At 41.5% G+C, this 15263-nt stretch overlaps 1 protein-coding gene across 2 annotated transcripts; it reads left to right on the top strand.

The window, feature by feature from the left end:
- Positions 1-1080: 1080 nt before the first annotated feature.
- sp100.1 (SP110 nuclear antigen, tandem duplicate 1) lies at positions 1081-11825 on the top strand. 2 transcript variants are annotated; one of them, XM_047158891.2, is made up of 16 exons: positions 1081-1255; positions 1396-1546; positions 3515-3689; positions 3902-4114; positions 5101-5220; positions 5816-5949; positions 6072-6119; positions 6199-6247; positions 6341-6523; positions 6985-7124; positions 7307-7369; positions 8364-8491; positions 9059-9164; positions 9253-9327; positions 9541-9684; positions 11043-11825. In XM_047158891.2, exons 2-16 carry the CDS (start codon positions 1403-1405, stop codon positions 11121-11123), a joined length of 1803 nt encoding a protein of 600 aa, XP_047014847.1. In that variant the 5' UTR covers positions 1081-1255; positions 1396-1402; the 3' UTR covers positions 11124-11825. The 2 variants fall into 2 exon arrangements, with proteins under 2 accessions (XP_047014847.1, XP_047014846.1); XM_047158890.2 differs by having other exon boundaries at positions 1391-1546.
- The last annotated feature ends 3438 nt before the right edge of the window (positions 11826-15263 follow it).

Genomic DNA, 15263 nt, shown 5'->3' with positions numbered 1-15263 from the left:
GGGTGTCGCCGGTGTTTGTTTTCAGTAGGGTGTGTTCACTTTTAGGAGTTTTCCACACTCGTGAAGGGTTTTTCAGCTTTCAGTAGTTTTTGTGTATAGAGTTTTAGTCGAGTTTTTCATTTTCCTTGAGTCTTGAAGCACTGTGTCGTTTTCACCTGCATCATCTTTATTCCTGTTCACCTACACACACACACACACAAGACGTATTCTTGACATCTTTTTGACTGATTTAAATTGAAGTCTCTAAACCAGACTTGTTCAGAAGTTTTGTAATAACAGACCTTCCAGGTTTTTGTGATCACAGAAATGAATGCAAAATCAAGCAGCAATAATAATATTAACAATAATGTTAGATCAGGTTTAAACCCCTGATCTAACTCATCACCACAATAATATAATATTCCCTTCAGAACTGTGCAGCTTGTTGGAGTTATAGCCTGGAGACCCAGCTAAGCAATTAATGAATCATTTCTGTTTCTCATAATTCGGCCATGGCTGCATAAGGCTACAGTTTATTTTTTTTGTGTAAGTACTAGATGTGTTGGGGAATTTTTTTTATTATGTTATGAACATTTTTTTTATTATGTTATGAACAAAATGACGGGCGCACTGTGGCTTAGTGGTTAGCACGTTCGCCTCACACCTCCAGGGTCGGCGGTTCGATTCCCAACGTGGCCCTGTGTGTGCGGAGTTTGCATGTTCTCCCCGTGCTGCGGGGGTTTCCTCCGGGTACTCCGGTTTCCTCTCCCAGTCCAAACACATGCATGGTAGGCTGATTGGCATGTCCAAAGTGTCTGTAGAGTATGAATGGGTGTGTAAGTGTGTATGTGATTGTGCCCTGCGATTTACTGGCACCCTGTCCAGGGTCTACCCCGCCTTGTGCCCCATGCTCCCTGGAATAGGCTCCAGGTTCCCCCACGAACCTGAAAAGGAGTAAGCGGTATAGAAGATGTATGGATGGATAGATGAAATGAATGAAATGACTCGGGGGGGGGTTCGTTCATTTTGCTGAAGGATATTCAAAGATCCGAGTCAGTAAAATGATCCGAACTTCCCATCACTAGCAGTAGGGGTCTGTCACGCGATTTAGAACGCAATCACGTCTGAATCTGTTTACACAGGTTAACTTTCGGTTTCGTTACATAACTGCGTGGACGTCATCGGGTGCGGTGGAGTACAGGAAGGCGGGAGATTCGAATGAACTCACCAGAACACACCTCGAGTGACCGACTCAGCGCTGTCAGGGATCAGGAAGGTAGAGTCTGACTTTAGAAGTGTGCTTTAACACGCTGAAAGTGTGATCCGTGGAGACTTCCGGGAATTCTCATCGTGCGTCTTACAGACCTGGTGTTTTGTTCTCCATGTGAAATAATCCTGTTCTCTGGCGCAGAGCAGACACGCCATGGACCCGGTGCAGTTTCTGACGCTGGAGGAGCTAACTCGGTTTTTTCACCGTAAGAAGACGGAGATCTCCTGCATGGAGGAACCGCACACCTTCCTGAACCAGCTCCGAGACCACGACCTGGTACCTGAGGACCTCTACAAGGCAAGAGCTGCTCTTACTGCACACCATGAGCCCTTCTTCTCACACCCGAGATAGGCTGAGGGAATCCACTAACAGTGTCTAAACACACCCGTAGTCTGTGTTAGCTATGGCGCATATTAATGTTTATTAGTGTTTCATTAATGGATACTGTTTACTGTGTTAATATCGCTCATGGTGGGGTGATTAGGAACGTGCGTACTCGAATAATTCGCGAAGGAGTCGACTCTTTGAACCGTATCGTTTCTGAGAAGGTTGAGAACCGACTCGCATATCCGAGTCGTTTATTTCTTTCTTTCTTTTTTTTTTTATCGGTGAAAGCAATGCAGAGTACGCGTTCGTTACACATTAAGATCAAAATAAGATCAAAAACCGGACATAAAATCGCAAACTGTTTGCTAAGGGATGACGCAATGGCAGTGAATCGTTTGACAGCCGAAAGACTCGGCTCTTATTGGTGATCTGAGTCACATGATCTGACTCACTGGATAGGGCGGCTTGTTCAGCACTAATCTCCATGCTGAGAAGCTTCCCACCTGAAATGCGTCTCATTACAGAGAGCTATAGGATGACTGAAGGATCATTCATTCATTCATTCGTTCATCTTCAGGTTGTGGTGGATCCCAGGCCTATCCTGGAAACACTGCGCATGAGCAAGGAATACACCCTGGATGGGATTTTAATTATTTAAGTGCAAAGGATTTTTCAGTGGCCCTAATATGATCAAGAAAAAAAACATTTTAGCGAAAGATGAGGCCTGTTTTGTCGGAAAATCTGTGGAACTCAAAGTGACCTTTAATTTGAACTTTTGTGGTAGAAATTTAGACAAACACCAGTAGACTGGTCCTCTTTGGTGTAAAGGTTTATTACAGAAAGATGAATACAGGATAGAAGAATGCAGGATAGAAGATGAGAGCGCTCTGAAGCGCTCGTCTCTCACATGCCCTATATAAGTTTTAACATAAAGAGAGCTGGACATCTGCGAGTCTCGAAAAGGGAGTTCTAGGAGGTTTGAGCCAGTGTGGTGGTTTCAGGGTCTTAGCAGATATGCAGACATTCCTGAAGACAATAACACGTTTGTGTCAACGTTCTGTGCTCATCTCCATGACACGACCACAAGTGGCATTATTCACTGATGAACTTGACCAGAGCTATTACAAAGTAATAAATTAATCATTTCCCTCACACCTTTAAATAAATAAATAAATTGGATTTATTATTACCCCTTACAAGAAAGGTGTAATAGATATAATATATAAGATATTTGTTTCATTTTAAAGTAGCGATACATTAAATTTGTAACCGTGCCTATATAGTATTGCTAGCAGAAGTGCCATGCCATGATCGGCGCTTGACTACGTTTTCCCATCAGCCACTGCGCTTCACTGGATCCCATCACATGACTGTTTGCAACTGTGTCCCGTTTTGGTTAATGAGCACAAGTATTTAAGTCGTGTTTGGAACCTAATGTATTGTCTAGTCTATTGTCTTTCGTTGCCATGTATTGTCATTGTTCGCATATACGTATATATAACATAAAAAACAATCTATTGTTTAATGCTGGGTGTTACTGACACATAAAGAGGTTATGCTGGTCTGTGAAATGGTGCATTGTTGCTGGGGTGATCCCTTCAAGTGGACATCTGTCATCCCTTTATGTTTATATATTATTCCTGAAAAAAACATGGATATCGTATACCTTTCATTTCGACTTGGAGGATGATTGATATAGTTTTTTAAAGCTTTACACTCATGAACCTTCCCAGGTAAAAACATAAACACCAAAGGTACAAAAGATGTACCCTTGATGGTACCACACCAGTGACGTACAGTTTGGTAGGTAGGTTTATTTCTGAGATGTTTATAATTAGGGACATGTCTATACCCAAAATAATACAGTACAGTAATCTTTATAAACAACATTACTCTCTCTCTCTCTCTCTCTCTCTCTCTCTCTCTCTCTCTGTGTAGAAGGTAATAAAGATGAAGTGTAAAAGCAAAAGGCAGGAAGGTGTGTATCAGATTCTGGACTGGCTGGAGAAGGAGCGAGGAGAGCGCGTGAAGCTGTTTTGGACTTGTGTATTTAAGAATCACATCCTGCAGAAATATTCGGTTCTCCGCTCGCTCCGGAACAGCCTCCTGGACGGTCAGTCACTCCGTCGGGATTTCCGAGTTTTGTTTATCTTCTTTTTTTGTTTGTTTGTTTGTTTCCTGCATAATTCCACAATATCGATTAAGAGTAAACACGACGTGAGCGTAAATTCTCATCTCTGTTGGGGTTCAGTCCTTTTTCTTTATAATCTGCTTTCATCTTCGTGCAGAATATTATTTTAAAGGATGGCGTGACTCTTGTTTCAGGCTCCTTCAGGTTTTATATGCAGCTCCCCGATACGGAGGTACTAGGCAGGAATGAGAAAGACCCAATCCACAGCAAGGAAAATAAAGCAAATGGACAGACGGGTGGAAGAAAGAGAAAGAAAAGCAGTGAAGAAACGAACAAGCGGGAAGAACCAGGCCCTTCCCCTTTCTCTAATAGTAACCGGAAGAAGCCAGCAAAGAAGCCCACATTCAGTCAGTTTCTCTTCCTGTTTGTTTCGTGTCTTAGAATCAGAAATTAAAATCTAAAGGATACATAATATTTGGGCAAAAATGATGAAACTCGAGAAAAAAGAAAGACGTGAGGAGAACGCAGGATCTGAGCAAACCTATTTTGTTTTTAGTTTTAGTTGTTGTTTTTTTTGTATCATCAATGGCAAGAAGTGTATTTTGGGTCACATTGGGCCAACACTTAAGGCTCTGGCTTACTGATCAGAAGGTCAGGGGTTCGAGCCCCAGCACTGCCAAGCTGTTGTGCTCTTTAGCAAGACCTTCTCTGCTCCAGTGGCGCTGTATCATGGCCGAACCTGCACTCTGACCTCAACTTCCTAACAAGCTGGGATATATAAAGAAAGAATTTCACTCCAATGTAATTTTACATGCCCCAACTTCCCCGTTTGTAATCACCGCATTGTGGCGGTGTTCAAATGCGCTCTCACCTTGTAACTGTGATATTTCTGACAGGCCGTATTAGCTGATTAGATGCGCTGGGAACATTGGAAACACTCAAAGTTCTCTCAAAGCAGGCTTCGTCAGATGTCTTGGTGGTACTCGGGTTGAAAGTTGGTACTTTAATAATCTATGCTGGATTAGGATGTATCCGTCTCGCATGTAGAGACTGTGTGCAGTACGGAAAGTGTTGTAATTACCACATATAGAAAGATACATGGCCCTTCTGAGTTTGTGAAGTTTGTAGAGTTGCTAGTTTGACACTGAACATGAGAGCGTCTTCACAGACTGATGATGCAAGATAGCAAATAATTGCTAGGGCAATATTACTGGTAATCTGTTATACTGTTATTACAGTCTGGTTTAAGGGAGGTCTACCTGTTTAATCTGAATTCTTGTGCTAGAAAAGATATAATATGCCTCTGTACTACAATGCAGTATTATAACTGATAGCTTTAATCATTTTATTTGAATTAAAATTCTTAAGAATTGTCTGTTTCTCTGTCTGTCAGCCAATCCTTTAAAAAAAGGAGAGAAGGCGGATATTTGGATGTGGGGTTTGTATAAAACTCAGCTCCCTGTTACCTGCGGTGATAAAGAAGGCATTCTGTTTCGGGACAAACTGGCTAAAGGTACGCCTTAATTTAATATAATTAAGATCATTTATATTTAAAATAAAGGTAAGTACAACGGCACAGTCGGGACTGTGTATTAATATTTTTTAGTATAAAGAATTTTTTTTTCTGTGAGGAGATGTTTATTTAGCATTTATGGAAGGAGTCTCCAGTGTCAGAAGTAAAGCTGTAACGTAAATTCTCCAACACGGGGAAATCTTCAGAGCGGAGACGTTTGTCTTAACTTCAAGCGAGAAGGAATGGCTGCCATAACATACAGTCAGGTCCATAAATATTTGGACGTTGACAAAGTTACTGGTATTTGAGCTAATTAATATACCGCAGTATATTAGAGCTGAATTTGAATATTGAATATGAGCCCAAAGTGCAGACTTTCAGCTTTAATTTATGTATAAATTGGGTGTACGGTGCAGGGATTACATCACTTTATATATGCGATGTCCTCAAAATGAAATGTTACTATAAACATATAAAAAAAAGTATGTGTTGTTCATCAATAAATACAATTAGTTGTACCACCTCATCACACCCGGTCATGCTTTATTCCTTACTTTTGGTTTATTTTAAGTGGATGTTTGTTTTGTTCCTGTAGGCTACAAGAGTATCCAGTCTCAGGGTCGCTGGTTCAGTGCAAGCGAATTTGAGAAGTTTGCTGGAAAGGGAAGCAGCAAGAACTGGAAACAGAGCATTTCCTGCCAAAACACTCCACTGCAGAAGCTTATAGAGGTAAATATAATATCTGATTGGACTGGGTACTGTAAAAGGTTCATACGTCAATCTGTAGGTACATTTAAAGACTTTTTTTTTCTCTTTTCCATTTTCTTGTTGTTTTTTTTGTTTTTGTTTAGGAGGGTCATCTACAGTCTCCAAGTGCGAAAAGACGCTACGATCAGAAGGTTCGTTTTTCAATATTTCTCATGGTGTAGCTCAATAAAATACAAAGGAACGCAGATATCCGCTTTTCTCTTTTCGCAGAATCGGAAAATTCAGCTTCCCGTCAGCTCTTTGGAAGCCCCCGGCCCCCGTTAGTACACACAAAACACGCACGCGCATGCATATTTACAGTCTCTTCCTGTATTATTATTACCTTTTACGTATTTATCAATCTGTCTGTTAGAGTCAGCATCCAGTGTAGAGACGGCGGGATCGAGTGAAGGCCACGAGGAGGAGCGGAAAGCGAACCGTGAAGAAGGAGAGGAAGAAGACGGCGAGCCAGTGGATCTGTCTACATTTAAGGATTTTGCTTTGAAAGTCAGCTGTGGCTCTGTCGGTGGGATTTTATATAAAAGCAGATTTGCAGGTAGGTGGTAATCAGAGCTGAGCCGAATGATGTGAGCAGGCAGATTATCACGCAGAGCAGTAGTTTTGGGAAAGAAACGGTGCATATTACGATAGTACATGATATAACAGTGCGCAGTAAGTGTCCTGTTATAGGAAAATAACCAGAGACGAGGTGGTGCGATACGACGCGTGTCCCTCTTACCACCCAGAAGTGAATATTTTCCTATAGCAATTCAGCAATTTGCCAATAATTACAAATTTTTATGTTAAAAAATGACATCATACTTCTTTAAAAAAATTAAAATCCATTTATAATTACAGTGAATGTCAAAGCAAGTTAATGGTTCCTTCACCAGCCTCGCTTTGTTTCCCTTTCTTGAAGTGTATAAAAATACAGCGTGTCGTGTCGTGTCGCGTTGGCGTGTTCCCGTACATGTGTATGTGTGTGTGTGTGTGTGTGTGTGTGTGTGTGTGCTGCAGGGTCGCACAGTAAGAGCATCCGCACAGAGGAGCGCTGGTTCACTCCCGAGGAGTTCGTAAAGCAGGAGTCAACGCTGACAGACGGACGCTGGGAGAAAGACATACTGTGTCACGGCAAAACTCTTAACTTCCTGGTGAAGGTAACTTAAGCGAGAAATGTGTAAACATCTATTAAGTCATTGTAGTGTACACTAAGTTTTATTCTCTCTCTATCTCAATCTCTCTCTCACACACACACACACACACACACACTGTCTTTCTCTGTGTTTAGATGAATAAAAGTGTGATCGTTCAGGCCAACACGTGTATGTTCTGTTTGTAGAAGGAGATCCTGCATGTCCATCCAGACCCGTGTCCATGTCTTCTGTGCCGTTCTGACGACCCGGTGAGTCTCAAACCCGTGGCCCATGAAACCCCGGGCGCTCTCTAAACAGATACAACCGCAGATACAAATCGGAGGCACAGTACGGTTTTATCTCCAGGCAAACATGGCAGAAGGTTTCACAGGACTACCAATCCGCTAGAGAGATTAGAGATCAGGATTGCTATCCCGCAAGACACAACAAAAGAGTGAAGAGGCTTTTAGTTTCATGCAGGTGCATGCAGGCTGTCGGATATGAGCCTCGCAGGACAAACGAACAAAGACCACGTGACTGTGCAGCGCTGTGCGATGCATGTACTATATTGTTTATTCGCGCATCCTTAGTAACAGCCTGGTCAGGGTCGTGCTGGTTTGAATGAGGCTACTAGTTTGTTTATATTTTGGGAAACAGAATAAACTACTGAATTTGTTACAAACAGAAATAATAACTGTGTGACTGTGGATCCTGTGCACTTCTATAGTCGATACCAACTGGCGTGAGTGATGTAGCTGAAGTTGAGGAACTCTCAGAGGCAGAATTCACACACACGGCATTTTTTATGTCCAGTTTTTATCCAGTGTTTTTCACGAGCGTAGTAGGGTTCATATTCATTTCAAAAAAAAGAAAGAAAGAACGAAAGAAAGGTTTAAATCCGAATGCAGAGACGGATATTTTCAGCACTAACTGATACAGATACCTCTAGTCTATATACAAGGTCGAATGAAAACGGGTTTGTTTTTAATTTACATTGTTTGCTGCAAACATTTTTCTGTTCAGTGCAGGTGTTCCAGCGGCTATCGATCGTCCAGATTAAACACTATGCTATAAAATACTATATATTTATATATTTTGTATATCGTGTGTCTGATTCTTAATTCATGTCACACTGTTAAGGTTTCCATTTGACTCACCCTCGTACTGTGTGTGAGCCAACACAGAGTAGAATGATATGGATAGAGCATTTTAATCTTGTGAAGTCGTAATGCATTTGTTCACTGTATTTTCTCTTGTAAACAGCTGGATCAGGATAACGATGACGTGTGCTTCATTTGTAACTCTGCGGGAAATCTGGTGTGCTGTGACGAGTGTCCACGAGCTTTCCACCATCACTGCCACTTACCAGTGCTACAGGAAAGAACTCTCGGGTGAGAGAGAGACAGACAGAGAGAGAGACGGACAGAGAGAGAGAGACAGACAGAGAGAGAGACGGACAGAGAGAGAGAGACAGACAGAGAGAGAGACGGACAGAGAGAGAGAGACAGACAGAGAGAGACACAGAGACAGACAGATAGACAAAAAGAGAGAGACAGACAGAGAGAGAGACAGAGACAGACAGATAGACAAAAAGAGAGAGACAGACAGAGAGAGAGACAGAGACAGACAGATAGACAAAAAGAGAGAGACAGACAGAGAGAGAGACAGACAGAGAGAGAGAGACAGAGAGAGCGAAAATTTAGAAAAAAGATTGAATTAACGCAGCAACACAGGCTTTCAACAAACAACTGTGTGTGTGCGTGTGTATATGTGTGTGTGTGTGTGTGTGTGTGTATGCGTGTGTGTGTGTGTGTGTGTGTGTGTGTGTGTGTGTGTGTGTGTATATGCGTGTGTGTGTGTGTGTGTGCGTGTGTGTGTGTGTGTGTGTGTGTGTGTGTGTGTGTGTGTGTGTGTGTATGCGTGTGTGTGTGTGTGTGTGTGTGTGTCTGTGTGTTTAGGGGCGATTGGATGTGCACTTTCTGTGTGTTAAAGGCTAACCAGGGATTGTGGATTCAAATGACCAATGAAGGTGTTCTGAACAGTCCTGTTTCCGGAAACATTATGGTACACACACACACACACACACACACACACACACGCACACAGAGAGAGAGCTCTGTTTGTGATTATGTTGCCTATCCTCTTTCATCAGCGTTGCGAGTATTTGCTGTTGTGTTTGTATAAGGCGGACTCACTGTGTGTGTTTACTGAAGATCCCACTGCAACAGTAAGACTTCTTTCTCATTATTTTAACTCCGCCCCCCTTCTTTCCCTCTATATTTATCACAGGATGTGTGGTAGAGTCAGTGTTTATACGCATTATTCAATGTTATTATTCAAAGTATTTCATCAGATTTCGTCCTTGCTGTACGAAATGGCGTGCTGTAATTAAAATAAATACTCTGTTGGGTAATCTTTATTGCCCCGCGTGCTTATACAGGTGCCGAGGTACACCCGGGTGATCCCTAATCCCATGTGGCTGGACCTAGTGAAGACCAAACTGCAGGACAAGCAGTATAAAACACTGAGAGAGTTTGTGGGAGACGTCAGGCTCATCTTTCAGAACTGCCGCATTTTCAACGAGGTGAGACACAAACACTGTGTGTGTGTGTGTGTGTGTGTGTGTGTGTGTGTGTGTGTGTGTGTGTGTGTGTGTGTGTGTGTGTGTTGTACAGGATAAACACTTCTACACCACTGGGGTTGTTTACATTCAGAACAGTCCAGAAATTTTCATCAGTTCAATCTCCAGATGTTTTCTACCTCAGAGTTTGGAGACAGTGCAGTTTCCTGGACGCATCGTTGTACAGAGTAGAGGTGTAGTGTAAATCTCAGGCTTCCGCATGAATATACACTATATCTCCGAAAGTTTGTGCGCCCCTGAGCATCACACCCATATGTGCTTGTTGAACGTCTCGTTCCAGATTGATTCCGTCTTTACTGTCATAACGCGCTCCACTCGCTCTTCTGGGAAGGCTTTCCACTAGATTTTGGGGCGTGGCTGTGGGGATTTTGGGGCGTGGCTGTGGGGATCTGTGATCATTCAGCTACAAGAGCGTAAGTGAGGTTGAGGACACAATGAAATGAATAAATGAAATGCTACAAGGACCCGTGATGACGTACGTCACATCCAGGGCGTGACTGGAATATCGAGGGATCGTTATCTGTCTGTCCTTTTTTGTACAGAGTCTATTTATAATAAAGCATACTTGATGATAATTGATTTTATGATTGTTGTTTTCAATCAGTCTAATTGCTAAGTTGATGCATCATGGTCATATAATCATTACACCAGAAGTTTAAGGAGATTTTCATTACTTTGTATGCCACCCACATCATTCACATCTCTCCCCCATCTCTCCCCTCTCTCCCCCTCTCTCTCTCCCCCACCTCTACCCCACCCCTCCCCCACCTCTCCCCCTCTCTCTCTCCCCCATCTCTCCCCTCTCTCCCCCTCTCTCTCTCCCCCTCTCTCCCCCTCTCTCCCCCCCTCTCTCTCCCCCTCTCCCCTTCTCTTTCGCTCCCTCTCTCTCTCTCCCCTCTCTCTCTCCCCATCTCCCCCTCTTTCTCTCTCCCTCCCTCTTTCTCTTTCCCCCTCTTTCTCTCTCCCTCCCTCTCTCTCTCCCCCTCTTTCTCTCTCCCTCCCTCTCTCTCCCTCCCTCTTTCTCTCTCCCTCCCTCTCCCTCTCTCTCTCCCCCTCTTTCTCTCTCCCTCCCTCTCCCTCTCTCTCCCTCCCTCTCTCCCCCTCTTTCTCTCTCTCTCCCCCTCTCTCTCTCTCCCTCTCCCTCTCTCTCTCCCTCTCCCTCTCCCTCTCTCTCTCCCTCTCTCTCTCTCCCTCTCTCTCCCTCTCTCTCCCTCTCTCTCTCTCCCTCTATCTCTCTCCCTCTCCCTCTCTCTCTCCCTCTCTCTCCCCCTCTCTCTCCCTCCCTCACTCTGTCTGTGCAGGATAATGAGTTTGGGAAGATGGGAGCCAGACTGAGTGAGATCTTTGAGCGCGAGTTCCACACCATCTTTAAGATCCAGTAGAGATTCTCCTCTTTCACAACCCGGTCTAACTGGCATTAATCTCATAAACTCCTAGCGCCTGTCTCTCAGTGCTCTTACTCTCATAACTATATGACTGTTTATACACTTTAAGATGAATAACTGAATAATAAGCTTTGAGTCTTTAAGATTCATTTTGGGTACAAAGTCCTGCCGTTAACCTATAACGCAGCGCATGTCTGAGCTTTTAGTCACAGACACGGCTTGACGAGTGGACGTGTATTAATTGTTCTTTTAAATTGTTTTTATGTTTTAAGATTTTATATTTGAATATAGAGCATTCAGTTTTTTCTTTGTGGTCTCGTAGGGTCTTTTAAAAAGTCATTTACTTCCTTCTTACTCGCACCTTTTATTGGTTTCTGCATTCATCAGACGTTTATTTTCTGTTTCGCGCACTTACTGTATATGAACAGTCTTTTATTCATTCATTTCATTTTATTCATATCACATTATTAGACGATGTTAATAATGCAGTTGATTTATACAGTATTGTCAGACTGTGTTCAGTGTTTCCAGACCAACAGTGTTCACGCGACTTTGTTTTTCATTTTTACTGGACCATCTGCAACAGTCGTTGTGTCTGCTCGATTATATGTGGAAATACGAGGTTAAATACATTATATGTAATAACATTAACCAAAAATTTTGACAAGAAATAAAGTAGAGGGTTTTTTTTAACTATCAGGGGTTGTTTTGCTGTTGTTATTGTTGTTTTTTTAATTATTATATCAGATACCGCAATAGCAAGTGAAGCGAGTTCATGTCTAGTTCTGGACTAACTATCTTTTACATAGCACATTAACTCTTAACGTGTCTCAACATGAGGTCGAGTAATATGTAGGATGGTAAATGGTCTGCACTTATAAAGCGCTTTTATCGAAATTGCTTTACACTGTGTCTCATTCACCCATTCACACACACACACACACACACCAATGGTAGCAGAGCTTGGAGTTCGGTGTCTTGCCCAAGGACACTTCAGCATGTGTAGTCATGTGGGCCGGGAATCAAACCGCCAACTCTACGATTAGTGTACAACCCGCTCTACCACCTGATCCACAGCCGCCAAACATGATAATGTGTTCAGCTGCACTGTTCTGTTTCCTTCATTGTTTATATCTTATTCAGCACTTCACACAGTCATATTTGTGAACGTAGTATTTTAAGGCTCGATAAAAAAGGTTCACAATGAATGGGAGGTCAAACCTTTTAAAAAGAAGGTCATGAATTGCTTCTCGGGATACTTACGCTTATACTACCCCCTACTGTATGCATCGGTTACTGCACAGTATTTGTTAAATTGCACAGAAGTCTCAAAATACACATTATATTGCGTTAACATAATATTAACTATAATACAGCTATACATATACATAGTACATCTGCAGCTCAAATACACACACAGTACACTCCAATAAATATATTCATATGCTTCAGACTGTAGGCTTGGTTTTTGTATTGTATTTCTTGGAATATAATTTATTTAATAATAATGTAATAATTCCTTACATTTATGTAGCGCTTTTATTTCTAGAGACTCAAAGCACTTTACATAGTATGGAGGGGGGGGGGGGGGGGTGTCTCATCAACCACCACTAGTGTGTAGCATCCACCTGGATGATGCGACGGCAGCCATGGCGCACCAGAACGCCCATCGCACACCAGCTATTAGTGGAGAGGAGATGAGAGAGTGATGTAGCCAATTCAGAGATGGGGATTATTAAGAGGCCATGATAGAGAAGGACCAATGGGGGAATTTCTACAGGACACTGGGGTTATACCCCTACTCATTTACGATAAGTGCCCTGGGATTTTTAATGACCACAGAGAGTCAGGACCTCGCTTTAACGTCTCATCCGAAAGACGGATTTACAGTCATTGTGTTGATGATTAACATTTATCAATGTAATAATAATAATAATAATTATTATTATTCTCATAGCAAACACATAAACATAAATGCTTAATATATTTATTATTTGTATAACAGTGCAGTACAGCATGACATACATTTAAAATACCTTACAATTTGTAAATATATACACACGCTGGCCAGTTTATTCGGAACACCTATATATTTTTGCGATTATCCAATCTGCCAATCACGTGGCAGCAGCACGATCTGTAAAAAGTCACGCAGATGCAGGTCAAGAGCGTGAGTTAATGTTCATCATCAGATATCCGAATGGGGACCGTTGTATGGGCTTGTTTCAGGAACTGTTGATCTCCTGGGAAATTCCCAGGAGATCAACAGTCTAGAGTCTACGCTCTAAGTCTCACACCCAACACACTCTAGAGTTTACACAGAATGGTGCGAAAAGCAAAAAACGTCCAGTGAGCGGCGTTTCTGCGGACAGAGACGCCTCGTCGATGAGAGTGGTCAGAGGAAAATGACAGGAGCTGACAGGAAGGATACAGTAACTCAAACAGCCACTCTTTACAACTGTGGTGAACTGAAAAGCATCTCGCAACAATGTCGAAGCTTGAAGTGGACGAGCTACAAAAGCAGAAGACCAAATCCGGTTCCTCTCCTGTGAGCCAAGAACAGGAATCTGGAGCTACAGGTCTGAATCCAATAGAGCACCTCTGGGATGTAGTAGAGAGCAGGAGGTCCACACCATGCATGCAGAGACGACAAATCTGCAGCTAGTCAGTGATACAATCAAGTCAACATGGACCAGAATCTCAAAAGAATCTACAGGGTGTCCCACAAGTCTCAATTAACAGACCATGTAGTACACAGTTATACAATAAAATGATTTATAATTGCAATCTGTTGTGGCCCAGATGAGGATGGATTCCTTTTTGAGCCTGGTTCCTCTTAAGGTTTCTTCCTCATATCGTCTCAGGGAGTTTTCCTCGGCACCGTCGCCTCTGGTTTGCTCATTTGGGATCAAGCTATAAATGTATACATTTAAAATGCATACTCTAAATTGATATATTTCTGTGAAGCTGCGGTGTGACACTGTCCATTGTTAAAATTGAATTGGATTGAATTCAGCTAAAACAAAAAGTCTTGATTTCACCTGTGCAAAAGTTTTAGGTGCATACAAAGAAATGCTGTAGAGCAAAGATGCCTTCAAAAATAATGAAATTTAATGTTTCTACATTCATAATGTTTAAAAAAAAAATACTATAAACTGCAGTAGTAAAGTGTAATAAATGAAACAAAGTCACTATTTGGTGTGATGTTTCTCTCGAAAAAAAAAGGAGTCTCAGGAACAAATTTTTATAATGAAACGAGCTGTAAGTGTTACTGAGAGTCTTACAGAACCAGACACGGTTCTTCTGGAGACTTCGACTGTCGCACTCGCGTCTTATTTCTGCAGAGAAACCCAGCAGCCTTCATTGTGTTTTTTTTTTTCTCTCTGAAAAGTGTCTCTTACCTCTTAATACTCTGCTTTCTTTACTGACACACACACACACCTTTTTCTGCAGCATTTCATTTTGTGCTGGAAAACTATTATGTTAGTAAGATAAAATTATCATTATGTAAGAGATGTTCGGGAATCTGAAATGATTTCGTACTGACTCGATGATGTAGACGTCATCAAATACAAAATATATAACAAAGTTTTTACAAGAACAAAAATAGTTTGTAATGTATATAATATACATACATATATGTGTGTATATATACATTCATACATATATATGTATGCATATATAAACAAGTTATATATATATATGTGTATGAGTGTGTGTGTATGAATAGCATTTATGTATATATATATATATATATATATATATATATATATATATATATATATATATACACACACACACACACACACACACACACACACACAATATACATACATTGTTAAATATCATAAATCTAAAAGGTGTGCATTATACCTGACACCTAGGTGAAAACTTTCCAGTTGGTTATGTGACTGCTATTGAGCTTTAAATCATGGTATATTTTGTGTATGGGCCCATTCAGTAGTGAAATACATGGCAATATTTATATATGATATAATAGCTCATTTTAATAAATATAAAAAAATCTAAGAGGTGTGCATTATACCTGACACCTAGATGAACACTGTACAGTTGGTTATATGGCTGTAAGTCATTCCCTTCAAATGCTATTGAAGTTAGAATCGTGTATAACAATGT

This window comes from Ictalurus punctatus, chromosome 12 (assembly GCF_001660625.3).
Source record: "Ictalurus punctatus breed USDA103 chromosome 12, Coco_2.0, whole genome shotgun sequence".
Lineage (NCBI taxonomy): Eukaryota > Metazoa > Chordata > Actinopteri > Siluriformes > Ictaluridae > Ictalurus > Ictalurus punctatus.
The sequence above is the reverse complement of the archived record's forward strand: the minus strand, read 5'-3'. Positions and strand labels throughout refer to the sequence as shown.

What these genes read in the sequence shown, in the direction of transcription:
- sp100.1 (XM_047158891.2), top strand. Translation starts at nt 1,403, where the DNA reads ATGGACCCGGTGCAGTTTCTGACGCTGGAGGAGCTAACTCGGTTTTTT. An exon ending in AGCAAAGAAGCCCACATTCA is followed by an intron (nt 4,115 to 5,100) that starts GTCAGTTTCTCT and finishes TCTGTCTGTCAG; the next exon opens with CCAATCCTTTAAAAAAAGGA. An exon ending in TCGGGACAAACTGGCTAAAG is followed by an intron (nt 5,221 to 5,815) that starts GTACGCCTTAAT and finishes TTGTTCCTGTAG; the next exon opens with GCTACAAGAGTATCCAGTCT.